General features: G+C 37.2%; 1 protein-coding gene across 6 annotated transcripts in view; it reads left to right on the forward strand.

The window, feature by feature from the left end:
- The window catches only part of LOC306858056 (C-Jun-amino-terminal kinase-interacting protein 4-like), a 47553-nt gene extending 23241 nt beyond the window's left edge, over positions 1-24312 (forward strand). The window contains exons 5-30 of one of the 6 annotated variants that reach the window (XM_079398422.1): positions 12-162; positions 4551-4634; positions 6073-6283; positions 6838-6937; positions 7125-7246; positions 8579-8636; positions 9249-9401; positions 9492-9543; positions 10892-11025; positions 11107-11163; positions 12816-12992; positions 13960-14089; positions 14244-14336; positions 14420-14593; positions 15878-16049; positions 16131-16331; positions 17630-17813; positions 17901-18023; positions 19209-19289; positions 19388-19455; positions 19665-19813; positions 20553-20724; positions 20800-20913; positions 21003-21182; positions 22846-22977; positions 23056-24311. In XM_079398422.1, coding sequence (XP_079254548.1) covers positions 12-162; positions 4551-4634; positions 6073-6283; positions 6838-6937; positions 7125-7246; positions 8579-8636; positions 9249-9401; positions 9492-9543; positions 10892-11025; positions 11107-11163; positions 12816-12992; positions 13960-14089; positions 14244-14336; positions 14420-14593; positions 15878-16049; positions 16131-16331; positions 17630-17813; positions 17901-18023; positions 19209-19289; positions 19388-19455; positions 19665-19813; positions 20553-20724; positions 20800-20913; positions 21003-21182; positions 22846-22977; positions 23056-23174 — 3391 coding nt within the window. In that variant the 3' untranslated portion in view covers positions 23175-24311. Of the gene's footprint in view, positions 1-11; positions 163-4550; positions 4635-6072; positions 6284-6837; positions 6938-7124; positions 7247-8578; positions 8637-9248; positions 9402-9491; positions 9544-10891; positions 11026-11106; positions 11164-12815; positions 12993-13959; positions 14090-14243; positions 14337-14419; positions 14594-15877; positions 16050-16130; positions 16332-17629; positions 17814-17900; positions 18024-19208; positions 19290-19387; positions 19456-19664; positions 19814-20552; positions 20725-20799; positions 20914-21002; positions 21183-22845; positions 22978-23055 lie in introns of all 6 variants that reach the window. The other 5 variants (XM_079398423.1, XM_079398424.1, XM_079398426.1 and 2 more) reach the window with 5 other exon arrangements.
- Positions 24313-24532: the final 220 nt, after the last annotated feature.

Raw genomic sequence — 24532 nt, forward strand, 5'->3', positions numbered from 1 at the left:
TGTGTACTCAGGAAGGAGCGTCCTGTCTCTCTGGGTATTTTTTCATTGCCGGGAAGTGATGTGATGACCCCTGATCTGCACAGGCAGGCTGTGGAGACTCCAGGAACGGACACATGGAGATATAACAATCTCAGCCACCCGCGCTCCAACACCAGCCTTAAGGTGAGAAACACACCGGTCTGCAGATTTACTTATATTACATCCCTAGTTTGGGAGCGTATGGTAAAAATTTACCTCATTTTTAAAAATATAAAAAGCCTTCAAATATTCCTTGAGAGTAGGGCTACAAATATATTTGTATCTAAATCTACATTTAGTATAAATGCACGAACGCTACAACTAAATCACAAAAAATACTGTATATTCCATTAATTCTATTTTCTACATTAATAATATAATAAAATTCCATATGAATATCCCACATTTCTGAGTCAAAGCCACGGTGCAGTTAGTTTTACTACAGTAAATCCATGCTAAATGATGATTTGTAGATTGAAAAGCCTTCTGACTGTATTGATACGCACAGTGTTTCTCCTGTTTGTCTGCCGTTTCATCTGAATTTAAACTAGCTTAAATCAGAGAGCCATTTGTGTTCTTCGCTGAATTAAAGCGCTTCACATTGGATCTAACAGCGCTGTTTAGTTCTCACGTGACTGATTCTTATCAGTGAATAAACGCATCTGCTCTGAGCTCACGCTGCGCTGCCGTTTGAACTTTGAGCCGAGAGGATAAATGCTCTGTGTAGTGCGCTTCAAATGAGTAGCACTGTTTCGTTCCACTTTTGCCACATAAACATTATTAATGGTCGACTGATATATCGGCAAGGCCGCTTTTTCTATTTGGTCGACCTGTTCGAGGCAGGACTTTTATTTTGACGGCACTGAGAGCGGCAGCGCCTGAGCACACAGTGCTCACATTCTCCCTCTTGTTTGCTGTCGTCATTAACAGCTCTGTCTAATACGGATAAAAGTCTAATAATCCGATAGAATGGTTAAACAAAGGAATTAAAATGTATACGAAAAAGTAGTCCATTTTAACGATTGCTTTTATTATTAGTAACAAAGGCAAACATTATAATACTTTCTTGTTTACCGTCAGCATTCAGCAAACAGTCTTTGAATGTCAAATGAACATTTAATTTCACAAACTTTAATTAACATTTAATTTCTTTTCACAAAAGATATATATATATATAATAGAGAGAGAGAGATATCTATATAGAGATATAGATGAATGGTTATCAAGTCAAATCAAGAGCTCGTGAATCGAATTGAATTTTAAAATATGTGCCAATTCCCAGCCGCACTAGCAAATCATCATGTGTCATCATCAGTGCTATTCTGTTGACAACAGCACTCAGAGCTGGCTGTTGTCTGCTTCCCAGAAAGTGAACATGGGTTTGGGGGAATAAAAGCGATGACGACACCGTTAGTTTGTATCGAGAGAGTTTCCCCCTCTGAATGGATCTGCGCAGAACATATGTTAAAGAAGCCTGAGCGGCACTGCCAGCGGGAAGGAAGCTCAATCTGAGGGCCTGCTGTGCCCTGCATGCTTAAACGGAGCCCTAACAGGGCCAAGAGCCAGACAAACAGGCCAAGTCTGATCCTGGGTCAGTTCTCGGCATTACAAAACATCCTCTTTTTCCTGCTCTGGAACCTTCCATCTCCCATAGAGATACATGGACTAGGCCCCTTCATACATATTCATGTTAATGAAGTAATCGTTTGCCATCAGCCTCTTCCTGCCGTGTTTGTTCACAACCCTCTCAAAACTCAAGACAAACAAGCCACTCAACTCATGTGCTCCCTAACTGGATCGTTCTCACCAGGAAGATTTTGAGGAACAATTGTAGAAGTTATAGAATCTGCCATTGGGAAAACCCATCTTGACCGACCATTAGACTGATCTGAATCCTTTCCTCTCCCCTGATTCACATTGATTTAGTCCGCAACGATGGCAATGTCAATCTCTCACGTCCTAGAATAGACTGACCTTGAAGCCTGTCTCAGTGTTGAGGCTGATGCAGGAGTTTTTGAAGGATGACGGTCATATTTCAGCTCTCAGAAGCAGAAGAGTGCTTACACTGCTGGAGTCTGATAGTGTGTGATGAGCATTTCTGCCCTCAGAAATCCTTGTTTACTTCTGTACCACCTCATTTTATTCTCCCCCATAATGAAGATTTAATTCTTTTCTACTTTATATGCACTTTTTACAGTTCCATATCTCACTGTTTTTCATATACCAAGTATTGCTTCTATATTTTCCCCTTAATTCTTGTTTGTGTGAAAAAAAAAAAATTCTTGACTCTGCTTTTTGTCACCATTTGACCTACTTGCTTTTATATTTTCATCTAGAAAGATATGAGAACAGAAGGTAAAATGGACATTATAGCCACACATTAATATTTTTTATTAATTCCCTCATATTAATTTTATTTATATCAAGAAGTCTTTTTTTTCCACTTAGTCATTGAAAATTACAGAGCCTCTTCATTCAAACTTATTATTTCAGTTAATAAGACTTATTACCAAACAATCAATGCTGTTTTGTATATTTTGTATGATAATCTTCATATAGTGTGCAAACAGCATTGTTTGTTTTGTTATAATGAACATTAACCATTCTTTCCAATTCATTTGCAAGAAAGTGCCCATCGTTTGGCAGCTTATCAGTTTATGAATATTATCTTTTCTGCTTTATCCGCATTACTTCATCGTGACTCATTGATACATTCATCAGTCTGATGTCAAAAAGTTGTGAAAGCTTAAGCCTTTTTTAATGCATAGTCTTTTGACTTCTGAAAGTCACAGTTGGAGTACATCAGGCTCTGTTCTTTCAAAAGATCAATTAATATTTGATTTCTCATAAGACCCCATCAAGGCCACTGGTGCGTCATCTGAGTTACAGAAGCACAAAGACTGCATCAGACTCCCACTGTGGACTGATACAGACTGGCCTTTGTGCGCTCCGTGACTCTGCATTTCTCTCCATATCATCCCCCAGAGTCTCAGCGCTGCTGCTTCTGAGAGAGATGAGAAACTAGGCCATGACTTGCTATCAGCCTCTCCTCAGGTTAAACAGCTCTGAACTGCCACATTGAGAAAAAGTGGGCACATGCTGCCATGGAAACCCGAGTATGGGAGCGTCTTGCAGCCAGGGTTTTGTGTGTGCGCACTTGTGCTTTTGTTGGCTTGTGCGCATATGTCAGGGGGAAGAAAGAGTGCTTTGAAGTTTATGCTTTCCAAACAGGAGTGTAAAACCTATTATCGGTTCCTGCCGCTCCCTGTGGATTAGTTGTACCTCCATAACCGATTGATTTTAACAAGAGCTTTGGCTCTTTTTATAGAGCCCAGTCACCAGGTGTAGTGCTGTTTGAAAAGTCACATTAATAAAACATCTCATTATCTGAAGAGCTGGATGGCAGTGGCCTCAGAGCTTGAAAACTGGCCTCACAGTTTGCCGCTGTACTATCTTTCCTCTGTGTAGACAAACAAAACAAGAAATATCAACATTCACATTTTCTCTCATGTATCTTCTGATATTCTTTGTCAATAGAGAGAGACATTCGGAGCATGTGAGCGTTCAGGCTCATTGAAAAAACGTAAAAATATACATCTACATACAAGTCACCGCAGTTTCCAGCTGAAATGAACATGAGTGGCAGTAAAATACCACAAACTTTTATTCCTTTTCAAACAAATTGATTAAAGTGGCAGATTATTGATTTAATAAAGACTTTTCACATAGTTCCTTACTATGCTATGAGCTCAGAAACACTTTTATTGTAGTGCATAATTTGTAAACCAATACATTTTGATATTTGTATCTCATAACTCACTTCATATGTTCACAATGTGTGTATGTGACCCAGTAAACTTGCTCGGAAACGCACCTGGTACAACATTGCACTTGTCAAGTGAAAACAGGAGAAAAAGTTGAAACGTGAGATAAAAGGACATGGGTGATTCAGCGAATGCGTTTTTTTTATCACATTATCGGGTTAGCTTTAGGGTCGGGTTAGGGTTCAAAATGTGATACAGCATTAACCTTTTAGTGCTTTTAGTGCGATTCACATTTATGTTTTGGATGAAACAAAATAATTTTTTATCGCCACTCACTGGACGTTTCACTTTGAAAGAGTATCTTCGCTGAGTATCTGGTTTGACTCGGAAATGCATCACATTATGGGAATTAAAATGGGTTCCCATTGTTATTTCATGTTGATTTTAAAAGCTTTAGTTCAATCTAGCTTCATTAAAAAAGTCCTCCATAAAATACACAAAGAAAGTTTCCTATAAACTGTCTGTCAAGCTTTTGATTGACCATGGGAGACAGAATATGTGTAGTCCTGGCCTACAGTTCATTTTACTGTAGTTACAGCTTAATCTGGATTTGACAAGCTGGCTCCTGGTGCTTTTTGGGGAAGGACTGGCCTGATTTTAATTTTATATAATGCTAATGCAGTTCCCATCTGGCTTCATGATAAACCGAAATAAGGGGCAGTGTCGCCCTACCAACGTATTGCTTACTGTACGTTTCTCTCTGGGCAGCTGGAGGCGAATGAATCCCTCAGGAGAGGGGAGGGTAAGAGTTCACAGGAGAATTTGGAAACCCAGTGGAGTGACTCCAGTAAGGTAGTCCCGTCTGCTAGTCCTGCAGTAACCTCCATGGCAGCCGCAGTGCAGCATAGTGTGTAGTGTGCTCTGTTTGGCTCGGCTCCACACCCCTTACTGTTTTTGTATCGATAGTAAAATGTGCATTCATAGTCCACAAACTGCTGGCTGCAACCATATACTAACATTTAAACAACAAATGGGTCAACTCATGGGAGAGACCACCGAATAAATAGCTTACAAATGTAGTCAATATCCCTGGTGATGTTTGAGTTAAACTGTAGTTTTGGTTGCAGTCAGCATCTGTGTGGTTGATGTTACTGCTTGCAGTTTCACTTGCAATTTTCAATGTGGTCAAAATAATATTCCCGGTTATTTTCAACTTCTAACTTCTCAAAATAGCAACAGTATAAACAGTCTTCACAGTGCTTTTGTATCCTTTATGAAGCTTGAAATATCTTTATTTAAAGCTTCAGTCTCTATTCATTGTATTGGGAAAAAAGGCCAGTAAATTCTACCGAATAATAACCTGGAATATTTAAGTTTATATATTGTTTATAATGCCACTAAATCATGTGTTTTGTGTGTCAGTGTTTATTTCCCCACTCAAATTCTGTACTTTCTGTCATGATTTATATTGGTAAAAGTTCAAATGAATTTCAAAATGGAGACAAAAAAAATCATATTTTGTTTGCTGCTTTTTCCTCTCTGATCATCAGTTTCTTAATGTTTTTGAAAGAACTCTCTTCTGCTCACCAAGGCTGCATTTATTTGATCAAAAATACAGTAAAAACAGTGAAATATTATTGCAACTTAAATATTAGTACAATTTAGCTGTTTTCTGTAAATGTAATTTATTTCTGTGATCAAAGCTGTATTTTCAGCATCATTTCTCCAGTCTTCAGTGTCACATGATCTTCAGAAATCATTCTAATATACTGATTTACTGCTCAACAAACATAGATTTTTTTGGAAACGGTCACATTTTATTTTTCAGGATTCACAAATGAGCAAAGTTTAAAAGAACAGCATTAATTTGAAATAGAAATTGCTATACATGTACATTTATAACAACATTACATGTCTTTACTGACGTTCCTGAACAATTTAATGCATCCTTGATGAATAAAACTATTAATTTCTGTAAAAAATAACTTCTGATATGTAAGTGAAGATAGTTTATCTCTGCTATATAGTATGAGTAGGGTTAATTTAATTTCTTAAAGCCAATTATCAATCTTTCTAAATGAATCTGCATGTCTGTCCTCATCGCAGGACGAGAGCATGGTGTGCAGAGCATGAGGTGATGATATTGTGTTAGTCTTCATGATTAATGTGGACCGTGCCCAGTCTCATTTAGCACATATGTGCGGTCGATGACTATTTATTCATAAATACTTGATGTGACTCTGTGCTTATCGCTTATGCTGCTGGTAATGCTTCATGGGTTTATTTTCAGGATGAACTTTCTGATGCCGGTAGGGGAGAGTCCAAATTCGGCACGCCCATGTCTGCAGCGACGTCAGATGTAGCGATGGCGTCGGTGGGCACGCCGCGGACAAAGGAGGCCGAGGGTTTGAACGGGAACCTGGACTCCAGCAGCGCTAAACCAGACAGCAGTAAGAACATCGGCGTACAGGGCGCTGTGGCATCAGAGACGCCATCTTCAGGTGACTCCTAATGTCACAGGCACAGTAGCCCATCCAAATGCAATTTGTTTCCCTCCCTTTAATGCTGTGCTTTCACTGCTTTGCTCAAGGTTTCCATTTGTTTTTAAGCCTTGAAATTTAGTTTGATCAAATTTAAGGCAATAAAAAGCAAAACAATCTGAGATGCACAGTTTATTTTATTGATATGATTTTTTTTTTTTTTTACAGAATTAGATTTACTTACATTCTTCATTATAAGTGCCACAATAAACTGCCTTTTGTGAGGCAGCAAAACTTGGAAAGACTTGGTTTTTATTTGATATTAGCACCATTTGCACAGTTTATTAACATTTTTGTGTCTATTTTACCATTTATTCTCCATAAATGGTACTGTGGCTCACTTAAATTGATGTCAGCTCCCGTTTGGAAACAAACTGCATTTATTTGATGTACATTTGATGAACTACAATCACACCGTCTGCACCAAAGCCTCTAGTGTGAAAGTGAAATAATGTATTATATAGATGAATTTTAACACGTTAGACCATTTGAAACGCATACGTTTTTGTGCTCAGGAGCTGATCAAAGTGAGAATGCAGAGCGCTCAGAGGTCCAGGCGATCATTGAGTCCACACCAGAGCTGGACATGGATCTGAGTGGATGCAAAGGCTCCAGGTGCGTCATCCACACTGATTCAGTCACTCACTCACAGTGCTTTCCTTATCCCACCGACCCAGCAGCTTATATTTTCTGCTCTCAGAGGTCCTTCAATCCATATGCACTTTTAGCAACCATCTGGACATTGTTAGGCGAAGTGGGTTTCTCTGTCTTATGTCTGTTCTTCATCTTGGTTTGTTTCTAGCACTCCCACTAAAGGCATTGACAACATGGCCTTTGACCGTAACACTGACTCTCTCTTTGAGGAGCTCTCGTCAGCAGGAACCGATCTCATAGGAGACGTGGATGAAGGCGCTGATCTACTGGGTAAGTTCTCAGTCAACCAGAGCTCAGATGAGCGTGCTTTCTGCCTTAAACTGAAGGAACAGTTCAACCAACAAATCAACATTTACTCACAAAACCTGTGACTTTCTATCTTAAATGAGGGATTTTTGAATAATATCCTGGCCACTCATCAATATTGTGAAAGTGAGTGAGATGAGGCTTTCATGCTTGATAAAAGTATCATAAAAATGATATAAATAACTTATGAAGAAAAGTTGTAAAGTTATTTAATTCGTTTCCTTGCATCTTTACAAGACTGACATCTGATTTATGAAGGAATTGGGAATTGTTCTCTTGAAACTTAACAAAAAAAAAAAGTGAAAGCAACATTAATAAACTTATTCAAAACATTGATAGACTAAATAGGCATATAAAAAAGTGTAATAAAAATGACAAAAACACAAAAAATTGGATAATTTACAATTGAAATGAAAACTGAAAATATTGAAAAGCTAGTTAAAAAATTTATAAAAAAAACTATACAGGCATATTTAAAAAAAAAAAAAAAATTACAAACTAAAAATTTTATTAAAATTAAGAAATATAAAAAAAAAATCTAATGCAAAAAATGAACAAAAACTGTAATAGTCTCTCAATGATACTAAAACGTCTACTTTTGAGTTCTCTGGAAGTCCAAATTGCATGTTTTGTGTGTGGCTGTTTTTATTTTTTCCTTTCCGGTTACTTTTGTTCATCATCTTATTTAAACCCATCATTCCTCACTGACATTCACAGCCCATCTAATCATGTTGTTTTTCCTCCATGTTTGTGGCGCTTCATTTGTGGCTTTTCTTTCCCCCCAGACGAGTTCTCTGGTGTGTATGCTTACACTCCTCTTTATTTTGTCCTCTCATTTTCATACATTGTATCCTCACCAGGTGCGATACGACAGGTTTCTAGCAAGTAACATGTCTGTCCACACTAAAGCAAAAATGTTGATTAAAAAAACAAAAGGAAAACAACAACCAAGCCACCAAAACAAAACCACTGCTTGTCGCAGCTGTTTAAGACAAATTCATTGTTGCTCTTTTTGTATTGCATCTGGTTAAGATACAGTTTTTATTTTGTAGATCCTTAGTGATTTAGTGTCACTCTTAATTATTTAGATCATTGACTGACCCTTTCCTTGTTTTTTGGTTTGCATGCCAATTTTAGACCTTAATTTCTTTGGTAAGCATGATTTCTTGATTATTTCTATTCTCCAGAAAAGTGCTCTCGGTCTCATAAATGGTCAAATCAGCATTTGTGCGGTTTTCAGAGACCTGTGCTTGATTATTTTGTGTCAAATGTAATCTTTGTATTGCTGTCATGTAGGTATGGGTCGTGAAGTCGAACACCTGATCCATGAGAACTCGCAGCTACTGGAGACAAAGTAAGTCATACTATGGCATTAGTTTGTGGCCTATGTCATCTGGAAAGCGCTTTGCATTTAGTCCAGTTTTACTCCACATGCAATGCTTCTACTGCCATCTGCTGTTTTAAAGGAGTTGCAGCAATGCTTGAAAGAAAATCGCATCAACTGGACTGAAAAGTCGTAATGACTGCAGTGATCTTGTTTTGCGAGACATTAGATTCAAATGCCATATATTACAACTGAATGCTAATATGAAATCAGTATGAAGAATATAAAGTACACAATTCTTGGTTCAGGTCTGACTGAAAGTAAAAATGGCGTTTCAGTCAATTAAAGACATTTTCACTGATAACTTATTAGTTAGGGACTGGATTGTGAGTCTTTTGAATGATTCATTGAAAATATTTGGTTCCTAAGAGTTAATTGCCTGTGAATCAGACATCACTGGACCTGCTGTATGTCTGTTGTCTGTCTTAATACAATCAAGGAGGGTCAAGCAATAGAAATGCATATTTAATATCTGTGTAAGGAGAATACTGACTGCTGTGCACAGGCATAAATTATAAAAAAAATACGCAGATATATAAAATGCTTTTGTTTCTGAAAGCTGCATTGCTGTGTTTGCTGCAGGAACGCTCTGAATGTGGTGAAGAACGATCTGATCGCCCGTGTGGATGAGCTGGTGTGTGAGAAAGACGTTATTCAGGGGGAGCTGGAGGTCCTGAGACAGTCCAAAGACAAACTGGAGGAGAAGAACCGAGAGCTGGAGGAGGAGCTCAAAAAGTTTGTCATTAGACACCGAGACATATATCAGCAATCCAGACGAACAGATTTTATTTTTATAGTGATTCTTGTATGTTTTTGTCCAAACAGAGTCCGAGCTGAGCTGGAGGAAGCCAAAGTGAAGACGAAAGAGGACGATGATGTAAGCCAGAGTTTTGGATGCAGTGTGGATAAGGATTGCAGAGCATTAGACTCCTCACTCTTCCATTAGATTTCAGTTCAGGAAGTCAAGATGTTATGCCAAAACCATTCTTGATGATTTTTAAATTAGTGTTGTCGCGATACTAAAATTCAATACTAACGTCAATACAATACTTTTGAATATATCTGTATTCAGTACCATTTTAGATACCACAGTGACAAATTGGCACAAGATTAAAGGCAAAACATTTCAACAGTATAAGATCTGAGATTGGGATATAATACCAACAACAGCAGCAACAACATCAACAATAATAGTAAAGTAAAATAAATGAGTATTTCATAAGTTTCAGTACTTCAGTACTTAATTATTCAGTACTTATGACTTAATGTCACTTGAAAGAATTAAGTTTTTCTTATCAACTGAAACCGTTGTATGATATTTAATAACATTTCTAAGACAGCAATATGTTACTGTTTTAATACAACTGCACTGTAAAATTAAAAAAAAAAGAATATTTCATAAGTATATAATTATTTTACTTAAAACTAGTAAATTTACAGTACTTATTACTTAATTTCTTCCTTTGAAAAAGTTGAACTCTCAAGCTTTGATATTTTCAAATCAACTGAGATTGGGACTCTATGATGATGATGATGATGATGATGATAATTGTTAAAAATATTAATATTATGATACAACTGCATGGCAAAATATAAATATTTATATTTTATAAAAATTATATAATCTTTACTTTACTGTAGTAAAATTACAGTACTTATGACTTAATTTCTTCACTTGCAAGAATTAAACCCTCAAACTTTAATATTTTCTTATCAATTAAAACCGCTGTCTGCAGTCTGAGATTTAATCATCCTAAAACAGAACAAATATTGCTATTTTAATACAATTTTTTTATAATAATTCTATTAATTTTTACTGTATTGTACAAAATTACAATATGAATGACTTAATTTCTTCTCTTGCAAGAGTTAAACCCTAAAGCTTTAGTATTTTCTTATCAACTGAACCTCTGCTGTCTGAGATTGAGAGAAAATGTTTCTAAGACAGAAATATATTACTACTGTTATGCAACTGCACTATAAAATAAATATTTCACAAGTATATTAATTATTTTACTTTGCATTACAAATCAGTTAAATGCTGCGTAAAATTGGGGGAAATTATGCAAATGTGAAACAAATGCATCATATGTGCACATTGTGTCCCAAATACAGGTTAACTCACAGCACATGCAGAGATGTATCGATGTATAAACAGTATTTTACACAATACTATTTCAATGATCAGTTTTACTGTGCTGAACAATAAGAGGCCGTGTTTCCAGCAGAGCGACGTGCCGACAGCCCAGCGGAAGCGCTTCACGCGGGTGGAGATGGCCCGGGTCCTGATGGAGAGAAACCAGTATAAAGAGAGACTGATGGAGCTGCAGGAGGCCGTCAGGTGGACAGAGATGATACGGTCCGTCACTGTAATCTCACACATGCTCAAACTGTCACAGCTCTGCCCTGCATCGACTGAAGTGTGTTTTGTTCAATGCAGAGCATCAAGAGAGAATCCGGCCTTGACTGAGAAGAAAAAGTCCAGTATCTGGCAGTTGTAAGCAGCCCTTTTTCGTTCTCCTCAAAGTTTGTGTTCTATTAGTTTGTGCGGTTTGGCGTTCAAACTTTGTTTTCCCCCTCTCATTTTATGTCCCTCTTTTATTTGTTTTCCTTCTAGGATGTAGGTAAATCTTAGAAATCCTAGTAAATCTTGCACTTGGTTTGATCCTTGAATCCAAAAATGTGTTCTTGGCCATGGGAATGGTGTTTCTTTAAAGCTTTAACAGCGATAGAACAAAAGCATAACAGGAATTTACAGCCAGACCGTTACATTACATTAAACTTTACTAATGCTCAAGCATTCATTAATCTTGTTTTTAAAGGATTTGGCACGTCGGTGTCAGTAAGCAGCCTGCGGGGGGCTTGTTTTTGTTGGTTTGAAATGCCATTCCCAGGTCATGCTGGTCTAGCTGGGGTTTTGCATTTGGGGGCATTTAAGGTTTTGCATCTATTTTAAACCCATTCATTCTTCTCTTGTGCTCCTGTGTTTTCTGTAACCCCGTTCATGTTGTCCTGTGTGTTTGCAGAAGGTGTGTTGGGTCAGGGGACGGAGATTTTTTTTTTTTAGATCTTTGAATATTTGAATATTTGTGGAAGGATTTGCATGGTGTGGTTTGATAAAGTGCAGTTATAGAAGATAGTTTCAGGTCACATTTGGCTAACAGCTCCTTCTAAAAGCCTTTAGGATTAAGATTATTTCATTACATAAAAACAGACCATAATATTATATCATAGTTTTAATTGTTTATTTATTTTAATTTCTTTTAGTTATTTTTTTCCTGGAAATTCATAATTTATAAAACAACTGTACACTACTATTCAAAAGTTTGGGGTTTGTAAGATTTTCTTTTTTTTTTTTTTAAGGTGCCATAGAACACATTAATACAATGTTTTAAATTGTTCTCTGATTTCTACATAGAAGGTATGTGGCTTAGGTAAGGGCAAAAATTCTCCAGAAACGGTTTTACTTGTCTATTTACAACCCTAATATTTCTCCCTAGAATGAAATCGTCTGTTGTTGGCTTATTTGGAAGGGTCATGAATAATAATGTTGAGCTCTGCTCTGATTGGCTGTTTCACAGTGTGGCTCATTTCAGTAGCTCACAGGAAGGAAACACAGGGAAAATATATATTTCAGTACTTTCTCGTGCAGTTATATCATCGGGTAATTATACTGTAAATCAATGTTGAAAACGGTTGTGCTCCCCAGTATCTTTGTGGAAACCGTGAAGCATTTTATTTTTCAGGATTCATAGATGAATAGAAAGTTCAAAACAGCATTTATTTGAATCATTTGCAACATTATAAATGTCTTTACCATCACTTTTGATCAATTTAATGCATCACTGATGAATAAAAACATCCCACACTTTTGAACAGCAGTGTATTGAATGGTGTAACACAGAAAGGAAGTGCCTCAGAGAAGGTTTATTTGCAGTGTTCAGCATGTGCTGTCTGCATGTTTTGGTCGTGGTTAGATATGTGACGGTTGGGTCAGTGGTTTGTCGCAGGACTGTGTGAAGGGCTTGGCACATGTTTGGGACGTGACCCTACAACCCCATAACGGTTAACCTTTGACCTCTAACTGCTGCTGCGCATGTGTCCGTATATGAGTCTCTGTGTCTGTGTCTCTCTCCCCACGTCCCTCAGTTTCAGCAGGCTCTTCAGCTCTTCAACCAGCACCTCAGCAAAAAAACCAGACGCGCCGGTTAACATGAAGTACAACGCTCCCACCTCACACGTCGTCCCTTCGGTGAAGAAGAGGAGCAGCACCCTCTCTCAGCTGCCTAGTGACAAATCCAAAGCCTTTGACTTCCTCAATGAGGAGTGAGTGACTTCCTGTCTGACCTCTCATTCAGATGACTTTACACTACATTATACATTGTGTATGTATTTAGATTTCTGTATTTTCTAACCTGAAGTATGACCCAATGACCCACGTGAGTTAAATAAAACCGAGGAGAAAAACACTGCTATAGCATTTTCAAAAATTAACACTTGACAAGCGTTGAAATGCTTTTACACGCAAGCAGCTTATGAATCCAGTGTTTTTAGTGTCGCTTTGGTTCAAAGTAGATCTCTGTCTGTGCAACAGTCCATTTCCAAATTTGTAATAGGAGTCGTTTATAAACCTATCCTCAACAAAAGTAGTTTCTGTAGTTTTACATTTGAAAGCAAAGTAATTAAGAGCCATATATATATTAGTATTGTAATTTTATTGTTGTTCTGTAAAATTAAATAATAATAATTGTTGTTTTTAATAAGAATAATACTAATACATGTTAAATTTACAGTACAATAGCATTTATTGATTTGATTTTTGAATTTTTATAATTGAAGCAATGATAAAATACAAATATTTTTCTGAAAAATAAAATAATTATTACTATTATGATTATATATTACAGTAAAATAGTATTAATGTAGTAGAATTATATTTCTTTGATTTGTCAAATGCTTTGAATTTAAGTAATAATAAAATAAAAAATATTGAAAAAAAAAACCAATCATTTTAATTTAATGCTTAGAATTAATTTTTTAAATATAATAAAAAAAAAAAAATTATTTTACAGTACAATAGTATTGTGTACAGTACACAAGTATATAATGTCCGCTGTATCTCTTTATTGATGATTATATTTATAATTTTAATGAATAATAACTGCATTATTATTATTATCGTCATTATCAAATAGTCTTATTGAATGGAGGTAAAACAGGTTTTCTTTTTTGTCCTTGAACTGATCAAATTTCTGTCATCTGTTGACTTTGTGTGTTTGTCCATGTCCCGTAGGGCTGAGGTAGAGAGCGTAGTGTCGCGTAGAGAGCAGAAGAGAGCTCAGTACAGACAGGTGAAGGCTCACGTGCAGAAAGAGGACAGCCGGATGCAGGCGTACGGATGGAGTTTACCTCCAAAATACAAGGTAACGTCTCTGACGCTGTGTAACAGAAACATGTGCCATGCATATTAGGAGAAAGCAAAGATCACAATGAAAAGTTGCCTATTACTATATTAAAAAAGTTAGTTTTTTTTATATCTAAAAAAGTATTTTATTTATCGTTATGCTGTTTTCAAAGGTTGCAAATGGTGGACAAGGAGATAGTAAAATAAAAAACCTGCCAGTGCCCGTCTACCTCCGACCGTTAGATGAGAAAGATGCTTCCATGAAGGTGAGACTGTTCTCTGATTGAGTCCTGAGCTCAGTCGGTGTTGTAGTTTGACGGTTTGTCGTTGTGTGTTTGTGTGTGTGTAGCTGTGGTGCGCTGCTGGAGTCAATCTCTCAGGTGGAAAGACACGAGATGGGGGCTCCATCGTAGGAGCGAGTGTGTTTTATAAAGATGTGTCTGGAGGAGAGAGTGGCTCCATAATCCCCAGGAAGAAGAGAGGATCACCGAGCAGCCTGGAGCGACTGGAGCAGGAACTCGAGGTCAGGAGCCCCAAAAATCACGTACAATATTCATATGTCATGAAGAAGGAAATGCATGCAAAACCATAGTTTTTTGGGGGTTTTTCACGCACTTGCCAATTTTGAGATTTTGCTTCCATAACACGTCTTCCTTCAGACTAGTAGAAAAATACACATTTAAGTGTTTATTTTACTGCACTTCATCTATTTGCATTTGTAGATTTAAATTCCAATCCATATGTTCTAAGGCTGTTTTGTTTTTTTCACTTTAGCATCACTTACATACACCAAACTTTACAGTTTTATTCCTGTCTATATTATTTGCATACACATATGCATATCTGAAGAGTTTTACAGAGGAGATTGTTCATATATCGTTTACCTGACTCATTTTATCCCCAAAAACATGGTTCTGTTTCTGTCTGTTGACAGTATTTTCTGATAAAAAGAGAAATACAAAATTCCATCTGGAAAAACCTATAATTCTAACATGTCAACAAAATCAAACAAGAATTTTGAATGTATCCGGTGTTCAGATTTCTGTTCTGGAAATGTATATCAAATATGCATATACACAAATGTAAAAAATAAAAAAAATAAAGGGTATTTATATTTTTCCAGTGTTCATATTTCTGTTCTGGAAATGTAAATAAAATTAAACATTATTAAAATATATGCATATTTAATTAGATAATACTTTGTGCAAAACTATTTTCATAATGTAAAATATAAAATAACCAAATTAATGTATATTCAATTTATATTTTTCCAATGTTTACATTTATTTTCTGGAAATGTAAATAAAAATAAAATTTTAAATTATTACAATTAAAATATATGCATATTTAATTAGATAATACTTTGTGCAAAACTATTTTCATAATGTGAAATAAGCAAATTAATGTATATTTAATTTATATTTGTCCAGTGTTTACATTTCTGTTCTAGAAATGTATATGCAAATATTTAAAAAAATCCCCTGTGTAAAACAATTTGTCAACAGAAATAAACAATTTTGAATTTATCCAATGTTTACATTTATTTTCTGGAAATGTATATGCAAATATGCCAATAAACAAATTTAAAGAACAGAAATCTGAACATTGGGAAAATAATCATGTTACGCTTCATTTGCATATTTCAACATAACATTTGAAAACTTGTAATACAAAACAGCTGTCTTAATGTACTGTGATTTAATCAGATGGGGAAGTATGATGATGTGTTTTCTTTAACATGTGTACTCTGTTCACCTGTGGGGTCTTGCCGTAGTCTTTAATGTTGTGTTATTGTGTGTGTGATCAGGAGCAGGAGAAGGAACTGCGGCATCAGGATGAGCTCTCCAGCCTGGTGTGGATCTGCACCACTACACACGCCACCTCTAAAGTCATGGTCATCGACGCCAACCAGCCCGGAAACATCCTGGAGAGCTTCTTCGTCTGCAACTCTCACGTGCTGTGCATCGCCAGCGTACCTGGTCAGACAATGCACTGAGACCGTATTGATAACCTCCACAAGTGTTCTTGATTTGAACCGGTTCTCTGTGTGTGTTTGTCAGGTGCTTGTGAGACGGACTATCCCGCGGGAGAGGAGCTGAGCGCAGACGGTGAGGCTTCTAAAGTCAGCTGTGCGGCAGCAAACAGCTCCACGGGTTTTGACGGAGGTCTGGATGGCATCACTGTCATGGGCTGCTTTGCAGAAGGAGCTGTGGCGATCCCTCAAACCATCTGCACCAACTCCATAGAGTCCTCAGACACTGGTAACACAGCCTCTGTCACAATAACATAATAGCAAAAAATATCATTAATGCATGTTTTATTTACTCCATTTTTCTCCATAGATACCTTTCCTTTAACATAATGAAACACTGTTCTATGGCAATAGCAAGAGTATTGGAAAAATAAGCCGGTTACACACACAAACAAAACACTTCACAAAAATTAATTAACAAATAGTTCCTTAACACGTACAAAAGACATGAACATTTTTACAAAAAAAAGAAACGAAAAAAGGGTCATGTTATCCACAACATGAATGTATGCAGAATGTTAATAAATATCCAGTCTCTAAAACAACTTTTTAACCTGCATTGTCAATTTGGATTCAGTCGATAAATGTATTTTTTAATCAGAATTAATGAGTTAATGTAAACTGAGTTGCAAACTGTATTTCATGTTGACTTGAGGACCCTTGTTTTATCTTATTATTCCTTGTATTACCTTAAGTTTGAAGCTTAAAAGATGAGTGTACTGATACACCAGATGAGAACACAACTTGAACTCAATTGAGCTAAATAATAACACCGTTATCTTCTGTAGAGCCACTTTATGAATTTGTTTCATAATTAATGAACTTTGCAGCATTGACACTATTAAACTGAATTGATCCAAGTAAAGACACTAGAGCATCTTTACAGCTGAAATTTGAAGTTGTTTCAAAATTGATGAATTTTACGTTAACACTGTTATTTTCCTGTTTATTAACTCTTTCCCCGCCAATGTTTTTTTTTTTTTCAAGCTGCCAACCACCGCTAACATTTTAGATTTTAGTTTAATTCTGGCCCCCAGAATATTTTGTTGTATGAATATCTGAACTTGCAATTTGTCAAAACAAAGAACACAGCCTCTGCTTAAAAAAGATTTTTAGCTTCATGCAGTCGTTTTTTTATTAAGCAAAATTTTAACAAAAAGCTGAGAAAATCCTGTTTTTGTAAAAGACACAGTAGATCACTTCCATCAACACATACAAAGCTTGCACGGTCCTGTACCATTTACTGGATTGACATTTCATTCAGTAACGTTAGACTGTTTTAAAATAGTGTTATTTTACACATGCATCTGCTTACATACGCGATTGCTTGTTTCTGCTTCGTCTTCGCCGTGTTTTGATCCAGACGCTCAATACTCTTTTAGCGCCTCCTACCATACACCATTGAAAACCCTGAAAGCCGGGAAATTCCATCAGTGGAGAGGAAAGAGTTTATGTAAAGCTGCATTGAAACGTTCTGTATTGTATAAAGCACTATAGAGATGAATGTGACGTTACGTCTGTCTGCAGATGAGGTTTTGGGGCAGCGGCAGCAGGACGGGGTAACGGCAGCAGAAGAAGCTCTGGAGGCCACAGAGAGCAACAGCAACACACCTGCAGACGAGAGTCAGCCTGGGATCTACACCGAACACGTGTTCACCGACCCGCTCGGCGTGCAGAACAGCAGAGACACGCCATCCAGCTACACACAGAGGTGTGTGGCACCTCGTGTCTCTCAGTCTGTGTTATTATAATGTAGCTGTATTCAGGTGTACTGAGATGTAATGTTTTGGCTCTGAAGGGAGTGTGATCTGGTGAAGGACGGCGTCAGCTCGATGCCCGATGAGCAGGATCTCATGAGAGAGGAAGCCAGCAAGATGAGCAGCGTTCTGCCTACAATGTGGCTCGGGGCTCAGAACGGCTGGTGAGTGTCCGGCAAACCCGCCCTCGGTGTTTCCACCAATCACCTGCAAGTGTGAAAAATAAACGGGGGCTGCATGATTAATCGAAATAAAACCAAAATTACAATATAGGTCAGTGAACAAAGATTTTTAAATGTATGTGCTGCATGTTTCAGAGTGAAGCTCAGCACTTGTCAGCAGCGTTTGCAGTGTTTTTAGCATCTCAGAGAAGCTCAGTTCATAGTAACTGCTGCTCCACGTGAACTCTGTCTGTCGCTTTAATGTTCATTTGGGAAACATGTCAACCATATTCAGCCAACTTGTAATGAGAAACGCTTATCAGCAAAAGAGAAGGTTTAAGAGCTGTCTTAGCGTCAGTTTAAGTTTAACATTTGAAAATGGAAATCAGATGACTGATATATTGAATATACTGTGTGTATAAATTGGATATGTAGGCTATATAATATTTTTATTGTAATTTGACAGGTACAATATAAAATAATTTATCATTATTATTAAATAATCAATTGTTTTTTTATTTTACAGTGAAATATAATAATTATTATTTCGTTTTTATTTACTTACGTTAATTTTTATTTAGTAAAAATATCATCAAACTTTTCACAAAATTTAGCAGCCCTTCAAACAAGCACAGCAAACCTGTGCATTTTTTATACGCATTTTAAAATGCAATTTTTGTTTTTGCATTCCCACCCAAAATCATTCAGTTCTAATTCCAAACAGTCTTGGAAAACCTGGAAATTAACAGGAAATTGGTGGTGTTTTTCTGAAAAAAGTCATTGAAATGAATAACATCATCATTAGACCAAAAAGAAAAAATCAGGTTAATTTCCCCAATTTTGTTTCCCCCCCCCAATTTTTATTTTCAATTTTTTAATTCTTTATCATATCTTAAGTCATGGATTTTTTTTTTTTTTTTTTTTTTTTTTTTTTTTTCTCCAAATATGCATTTTCCTAATTTTAATTCCATTTTAATCAGTTGGATGTCTCCTAACTAAGTAAAACTTGCTCTCAAGCTGTAGTGCTGTAGGTTAAGCCAGTTCATTTGCTTCACAAATTGGTCTGAATGATTCAGAACAAAATCAAAATTATTTGTAAAATCCTTTTTCAGTAATCACAAACAATAGGAAAGGTAATGGAAATGCACCGATTAAGAATGGAGATGTATTGAGTGTACTCTGTTGCAGTGTATACGTGCACTCATCTGTGGCGCAGTGGAGGAAGTGTCTTCACTCCATCAAGCTAAAGGATTCCGTCCTGGGCATTGTGTAAGGAAACTCTCATCATCTGGATACATTTACATAAATAAACTAAAGCGCTTCCTTCAGCGGCAGCTGCTCATTACTCATTCTTTTCTTCTGTGAAGTCACGTGAAAGGACGTGTTCTGGTAGCTTTGGCTGATGGCACGCTTGCAATCTTCCACAGAGGTGTTGGTAAGACTTATTTCTAAAAACTAATGTAGTACCTTACATTCACCCATACTACATATATAATGCACACCAGACCAGACCAGAATAAATGCTCTTTTAATGAGCAAGAGCTGATAAAAATGTAAAAACTGTAACTTGAATGCAATGCAAGTCGCTTTAGATAAAAGCGTCTGCTAAATGCATAAATATAATGACAGATATTTGTGTTACAGATGGCCAGTGGGATTTGACCAACTACCACCTGTTAGATCTGGGCCGTCCGCATCACTCCATCCGCTGTATGACCGTAGTGCATGACAAGGTCTGGTGTGGATACAGGAACAAGATCTTTGTGGTGCAACCCAAAGCCATGAAGATCGAGGTACAGTATGACTTTTCTGTGACATTTTGTGAGGTAACGCATAGATATATAAAGATTTCTATTTCAATTAAATGCTGTTCTTTTGATCTTTCTATTCATTAGAGAATCCTGAAAAATAAAATGTTTCCACAAAAAATGAAGCAGCACAACTGTTTTCAACATAGATAATAATCAGAGATGTTTCTTGAGCAGCAGATCAGCATATTAGCATGATTTCTGAAGGATCCTGTGAAAATTCAGCTTTGATCACAGGAATAAATTCCATTTTAACAGATATTCACATAGAAAACAGTTATTTTTAAATTTAGAAAAACTTCTTTCAAAAACATTATAAAACATTTTTATTTAATAAAAAAATAAAACGAGTATTATTTAAAGTATTATTTAATCATTTTATTGTTTTCTATATGGACTCAATCTACAAATGACTTCAATTCATATTTAAAAATCTTACCCAAAACTTTTCAACATTGGTCCATGTTCAACATTATTATTGAAACATGTTTTTTATTTTTAGAACTTAAATGATTATTTTTCAAAAATGCGGTTGAATTTTTCAGTTTAAATTTGTTTTTGTTTTTTTTTGTCAAATTACTACATAAACATGTATTTTCATGAAATGACATGCTGCTTCTCTTTTAAAATCAGACTCCTGCTCATGAATCCTCCTGCATGTAATGAAATCAGTGTAACTCAGTTACAAACCTTATTGGTTTACTGTGCCGTTCCTCATGTACAGAAATCGTTCGATGCTCATCCTCGTAAGGAGAGTCAGGTGAGGCAGCTGGCGTGGGATGGCGACGGTATCTGGGTGTCCATTCGTCTGGACTCAACCCTCAGGCTCTTCCACGCACACACATACCAGCACCTGCAGGATGTTGACATCGAGCCGTACGTCAGCAAGATGCTTGGTGAGCGCTGCGTTATCAAAGCATTTGAGAGTCGTGCAGTGCCGTTCAGATTGACTGATGCTGTGTGTGTCACAGGCACCGGTAAGCTGGGCTTCTCATTCGTGAGGATCACCGCTCTGATGGTCTCCTGCAATCGCCTGTGGGTAGGAACCGGAAACGGCGTCATCATCTCCATCCCTCTGTCAGAGAGTGCGTCAGCCGTGTGCTTCCAGTCATGACATCGATGGTAATGTAATTCTCTGTCATGAGAGTAATGTCATTTTTTATTCCCACAACAGAAAGTAAAGATGCAGCGGCGGCGGGCTCGAATCGTCCAGGCGGTGCGATCCGTGTCTACGGTGATGAGAGCGGAGATAAAGTCACGACAGGCACGTTTGTGCCCTTCTGCTCCATGGCTCACGCTCAGCTGTGCTTCCACGGACACAGAGACGCCGTCAAGTTCTTCACCGCAGTCCCAGGTACAACGGGTTCAAGCTTGTAGAGAACTATGAAATGTTTTAATTATTTTTTTTTTTTCGTAGGTTTATTTTTTCTAGGTGTTTTTTATATTCTTTATTCTTTTTATATTAATTTTTTTTAAACAACTTTTTAAAAATGTGGGGTCAACTAACATAGTAGTACAAGTAGCCTAGTACAATGGAGAGGAATAATTAGAAAACTAGACAAGTGTCCGTTTATTATGATTCCATTTAAATGGTTAAATTAATTTGTCTGATTAATTGAAATTATGAAAATTGCAATTTAACAGCAATTGTAACATGCCTGTGAATTTGTTTTGGTTTTTTTCCCATATATATATATTTATTTATTTATTTATTTCTTTGGAGGGGGGAAGGGTGCTTTTTTCACATCATTTACGTTTATTCTACACCGCTCTGTCCCTTCTCCTTTTGAACGCTCCAATGATTTCCTGGTTTTATGAAGCCCCTCCCTCAGAAATACGCGATGGTCTCTGATTGGTTAGCTGGCCCAGTGTGTTGTGATTGGCTAAACCGCCTCTAGTGCGCGTCTGAACATCCCGCCCCTCAGCTCAGCTGCATGTGCTCTGGTTGTATTGTAAACAACAGCGTCGTCTGTATTGCTTATCAATTTGAGCCCGATCGAGACGCAGAGAATTGAAGAGGATCGCGCAGAACCTGTGCATGCACGGCTCTTAATGGTATATTTGTTTTGTCTCATATGCTGTTATTTGTAAATGCTACTGCTTATGTTAGCTTTTAATATACGGTTTTATCCAGATTAAAGCTTTAATACAGTACGGCAACTGCACGCGCATCCTCATAGCTATGTGAAAAATATCTGTCTGTCTATATAAAGTGTAGAATTGGAGCTAATGATCAGGTGAGAGAGGGAGAGAGATGCAAAGCAGGGGGGCGCGAGGGACAGGATTAAGAACTGCTGCTTTAGAACATTAATTTTGAAACTTGTGAATCCATTAGAATTGTTAGAAGACAGAATCGCAATTCATATATGAATAGATTTTTCCATGCACCCCTAGTTTTGACGGAATGGTAACAACTTGCTGAAAAATGTTCTCGGGGGCGGGGTTTATCAGGGTTTGTGACGTCACAAACCCAGGAAGTATCTCATTGTAGTCCTACCAGCTGTTTTTGTAGGCATTAAACTGCCAGAATTTTAAAAGACTTTCAGCATCTTAACTTTGCAGACATTGCTTATGCTCAAACAGCAACATTACACACTAACTAACATTTAAAAAAGTGAAATCGCAATCAACCACCCCTTTAATCATTAAAATGTAATCAATGAAAATGTACCCATTTTTATTTTTTGGCAAAGTGCTGCATAACAGAAGTTTATTGTTAAAACTAAGAACCAGCTGCAGCTTCTGTGCCAAAGATGGATTTTGTTAATAACAGACCTATACCAAATGTTAGAATCTGACATATTAAATGTATGGGTCATGTTTTAAGGTTAGAAAAAATGGAGACAGAAATGATCCAGAAAGTTTACTTTTGTTGCTAAAACAATGTAGTTGTTGATTCTGAAAATTAGATTTTTTTTTTTTTTATTATTATTTGAAAATTTGATTCAAAACTTAGAATCGTGACCCTAGCGATTCTCATCCCCAATAAACACCCATGTTGTTTTTCTGTTTTGTAGGGCAGGTGATTCCATCTGCAGGGTCAGGGGTCGAGGCGGCTGCTGACAAATCCTCCGACTCACCCTCGCCAGAGCTGGTGAGGTCAGTGCTGGTCGTGAGCGGAGGAGAGGGTTACATCGACTTCAGGATGGGTGAGTCGGACGCCTCCCGGTGCTGCGGTCCCGTTTGAATCGCCTGATCACTCACACATTCCTCTCTTCCTATCACAGGAGATGAAGGAGGAGACACAGAGAACATCGACAAACCCACTCTGAACCTGCAGCCCTTCCTGGCCAAAGCCGAGCGCAGTCACCTCATCGTGTGGCAGGTCATGACCGGCGAGGAGTGACGTCGCTCCTAGGACCTCTTTTTCTCTCCCTTCTGCTTTAAGACATTTTGTGCAAATCACGATTATCGACGAAGAATGAAGTATTCATACTGTTTGTGCTTTCGCTAAGTTTTCTGAAGACCTTCTCACATCGTCTTTGGCAATACAACGGTTCCTTCACGCAGATAGGATGGCAAATAATGGGCGATTCAGTCTGGGCGAGAGCACAGCAGGCTGATGTACAATGCACTATATCGTGCCTAGAAGAGCTTTTGTGTTTGTTTTCGCTGAAGAAGTGCTTTCTCAATCCTTGAATCATCCGGATACTGTGAGCGCAAATGCAATATTTTCATATGAATGTCGCACGGTTACCAAAGGATCGAGAAAATGATTTAATAGCCTCATTGATGGACAAACTATTTTATCACTTCCCCGTCACGCAGGTCCACGTCACGTTTTGCTCGTTCTCCGTCTTTTTTAACACTAGAGTGGTTTTCGCAGAAAGTAGCGCGTAGATGAATGTGCAGAGACAAACGCTTATTTTTATGACACTTTTGTACACGTCTTTTTGACTCTAATTTGATTGTGATGGCAGGCGTCCTGCTGATGCTGCACTGCTGTTGTGCTTGCGTTCGTGCTGAGCTGCTTGGTTTGCAGGAGAGCAGAAACAACTTCCTATCGCAAACTAGCCATTGCAGTATTTATTTCTATGAACGAGCCTTTGTAGTTCAGAATGTAACTTTGTACATTGAATATAAATATATACGAAATACAGATATGTATATGAAATGTAGACTGCTTTGATTTGAGTTTTTTTGATAATGTAAATCAGGTTGATTTGATTGATTGTGGGCGGATCAATCTTAATAACGGACTACAGAAATGTACTTTCACAGAGCTATGCACTATTATTAAAGAACAGCGGGGGTGTGTTTGTGTGTGTGTGTTGTGTTTAGATGAGTGTGTTATGCCAGCATTTTGTGGACCGGAAGAGTGCGCTGTCCCATAATCCTCCAGGTTTGGGCACTTCCTGTCTGTAAGAATGGAGCGGACATCAGCGTCACCCAGTATCCTCTGTCGTCCCTTCAATATGTTCATCTCCTCCAAGCTCATCTTAGCCTTTTAGTAATCTATTAAACTGACATTTTTGGGGAACTTGGTTTGTTTTTATTATTATTATTACTACATTCAATATACAAGATTATTTACATTTAAATACAATTATTTATTTAGCATTTTTTCAAATGATTAAATGTACAAAGTTTGTCCTTTCCTGAGAAGTAAATAAGTAAAATAAAATAAAAAACTGATAATAAAACAAAGCAAATTTGATATAAAATTGTTCATTGAATCTGATGGCCCATTACATACTGCACAAC

This window comes from Barbus barbus (assembly GCF_936440315.1).
Source record: "Barbus barbus genome assembly, chromosome: 38".
Lineage (NCBI taxonomy): Eukaryota > Metazoa > Chordata > Actinopteri > Cypriniformes > Cyprinidae > Barbus > Barbus barbus.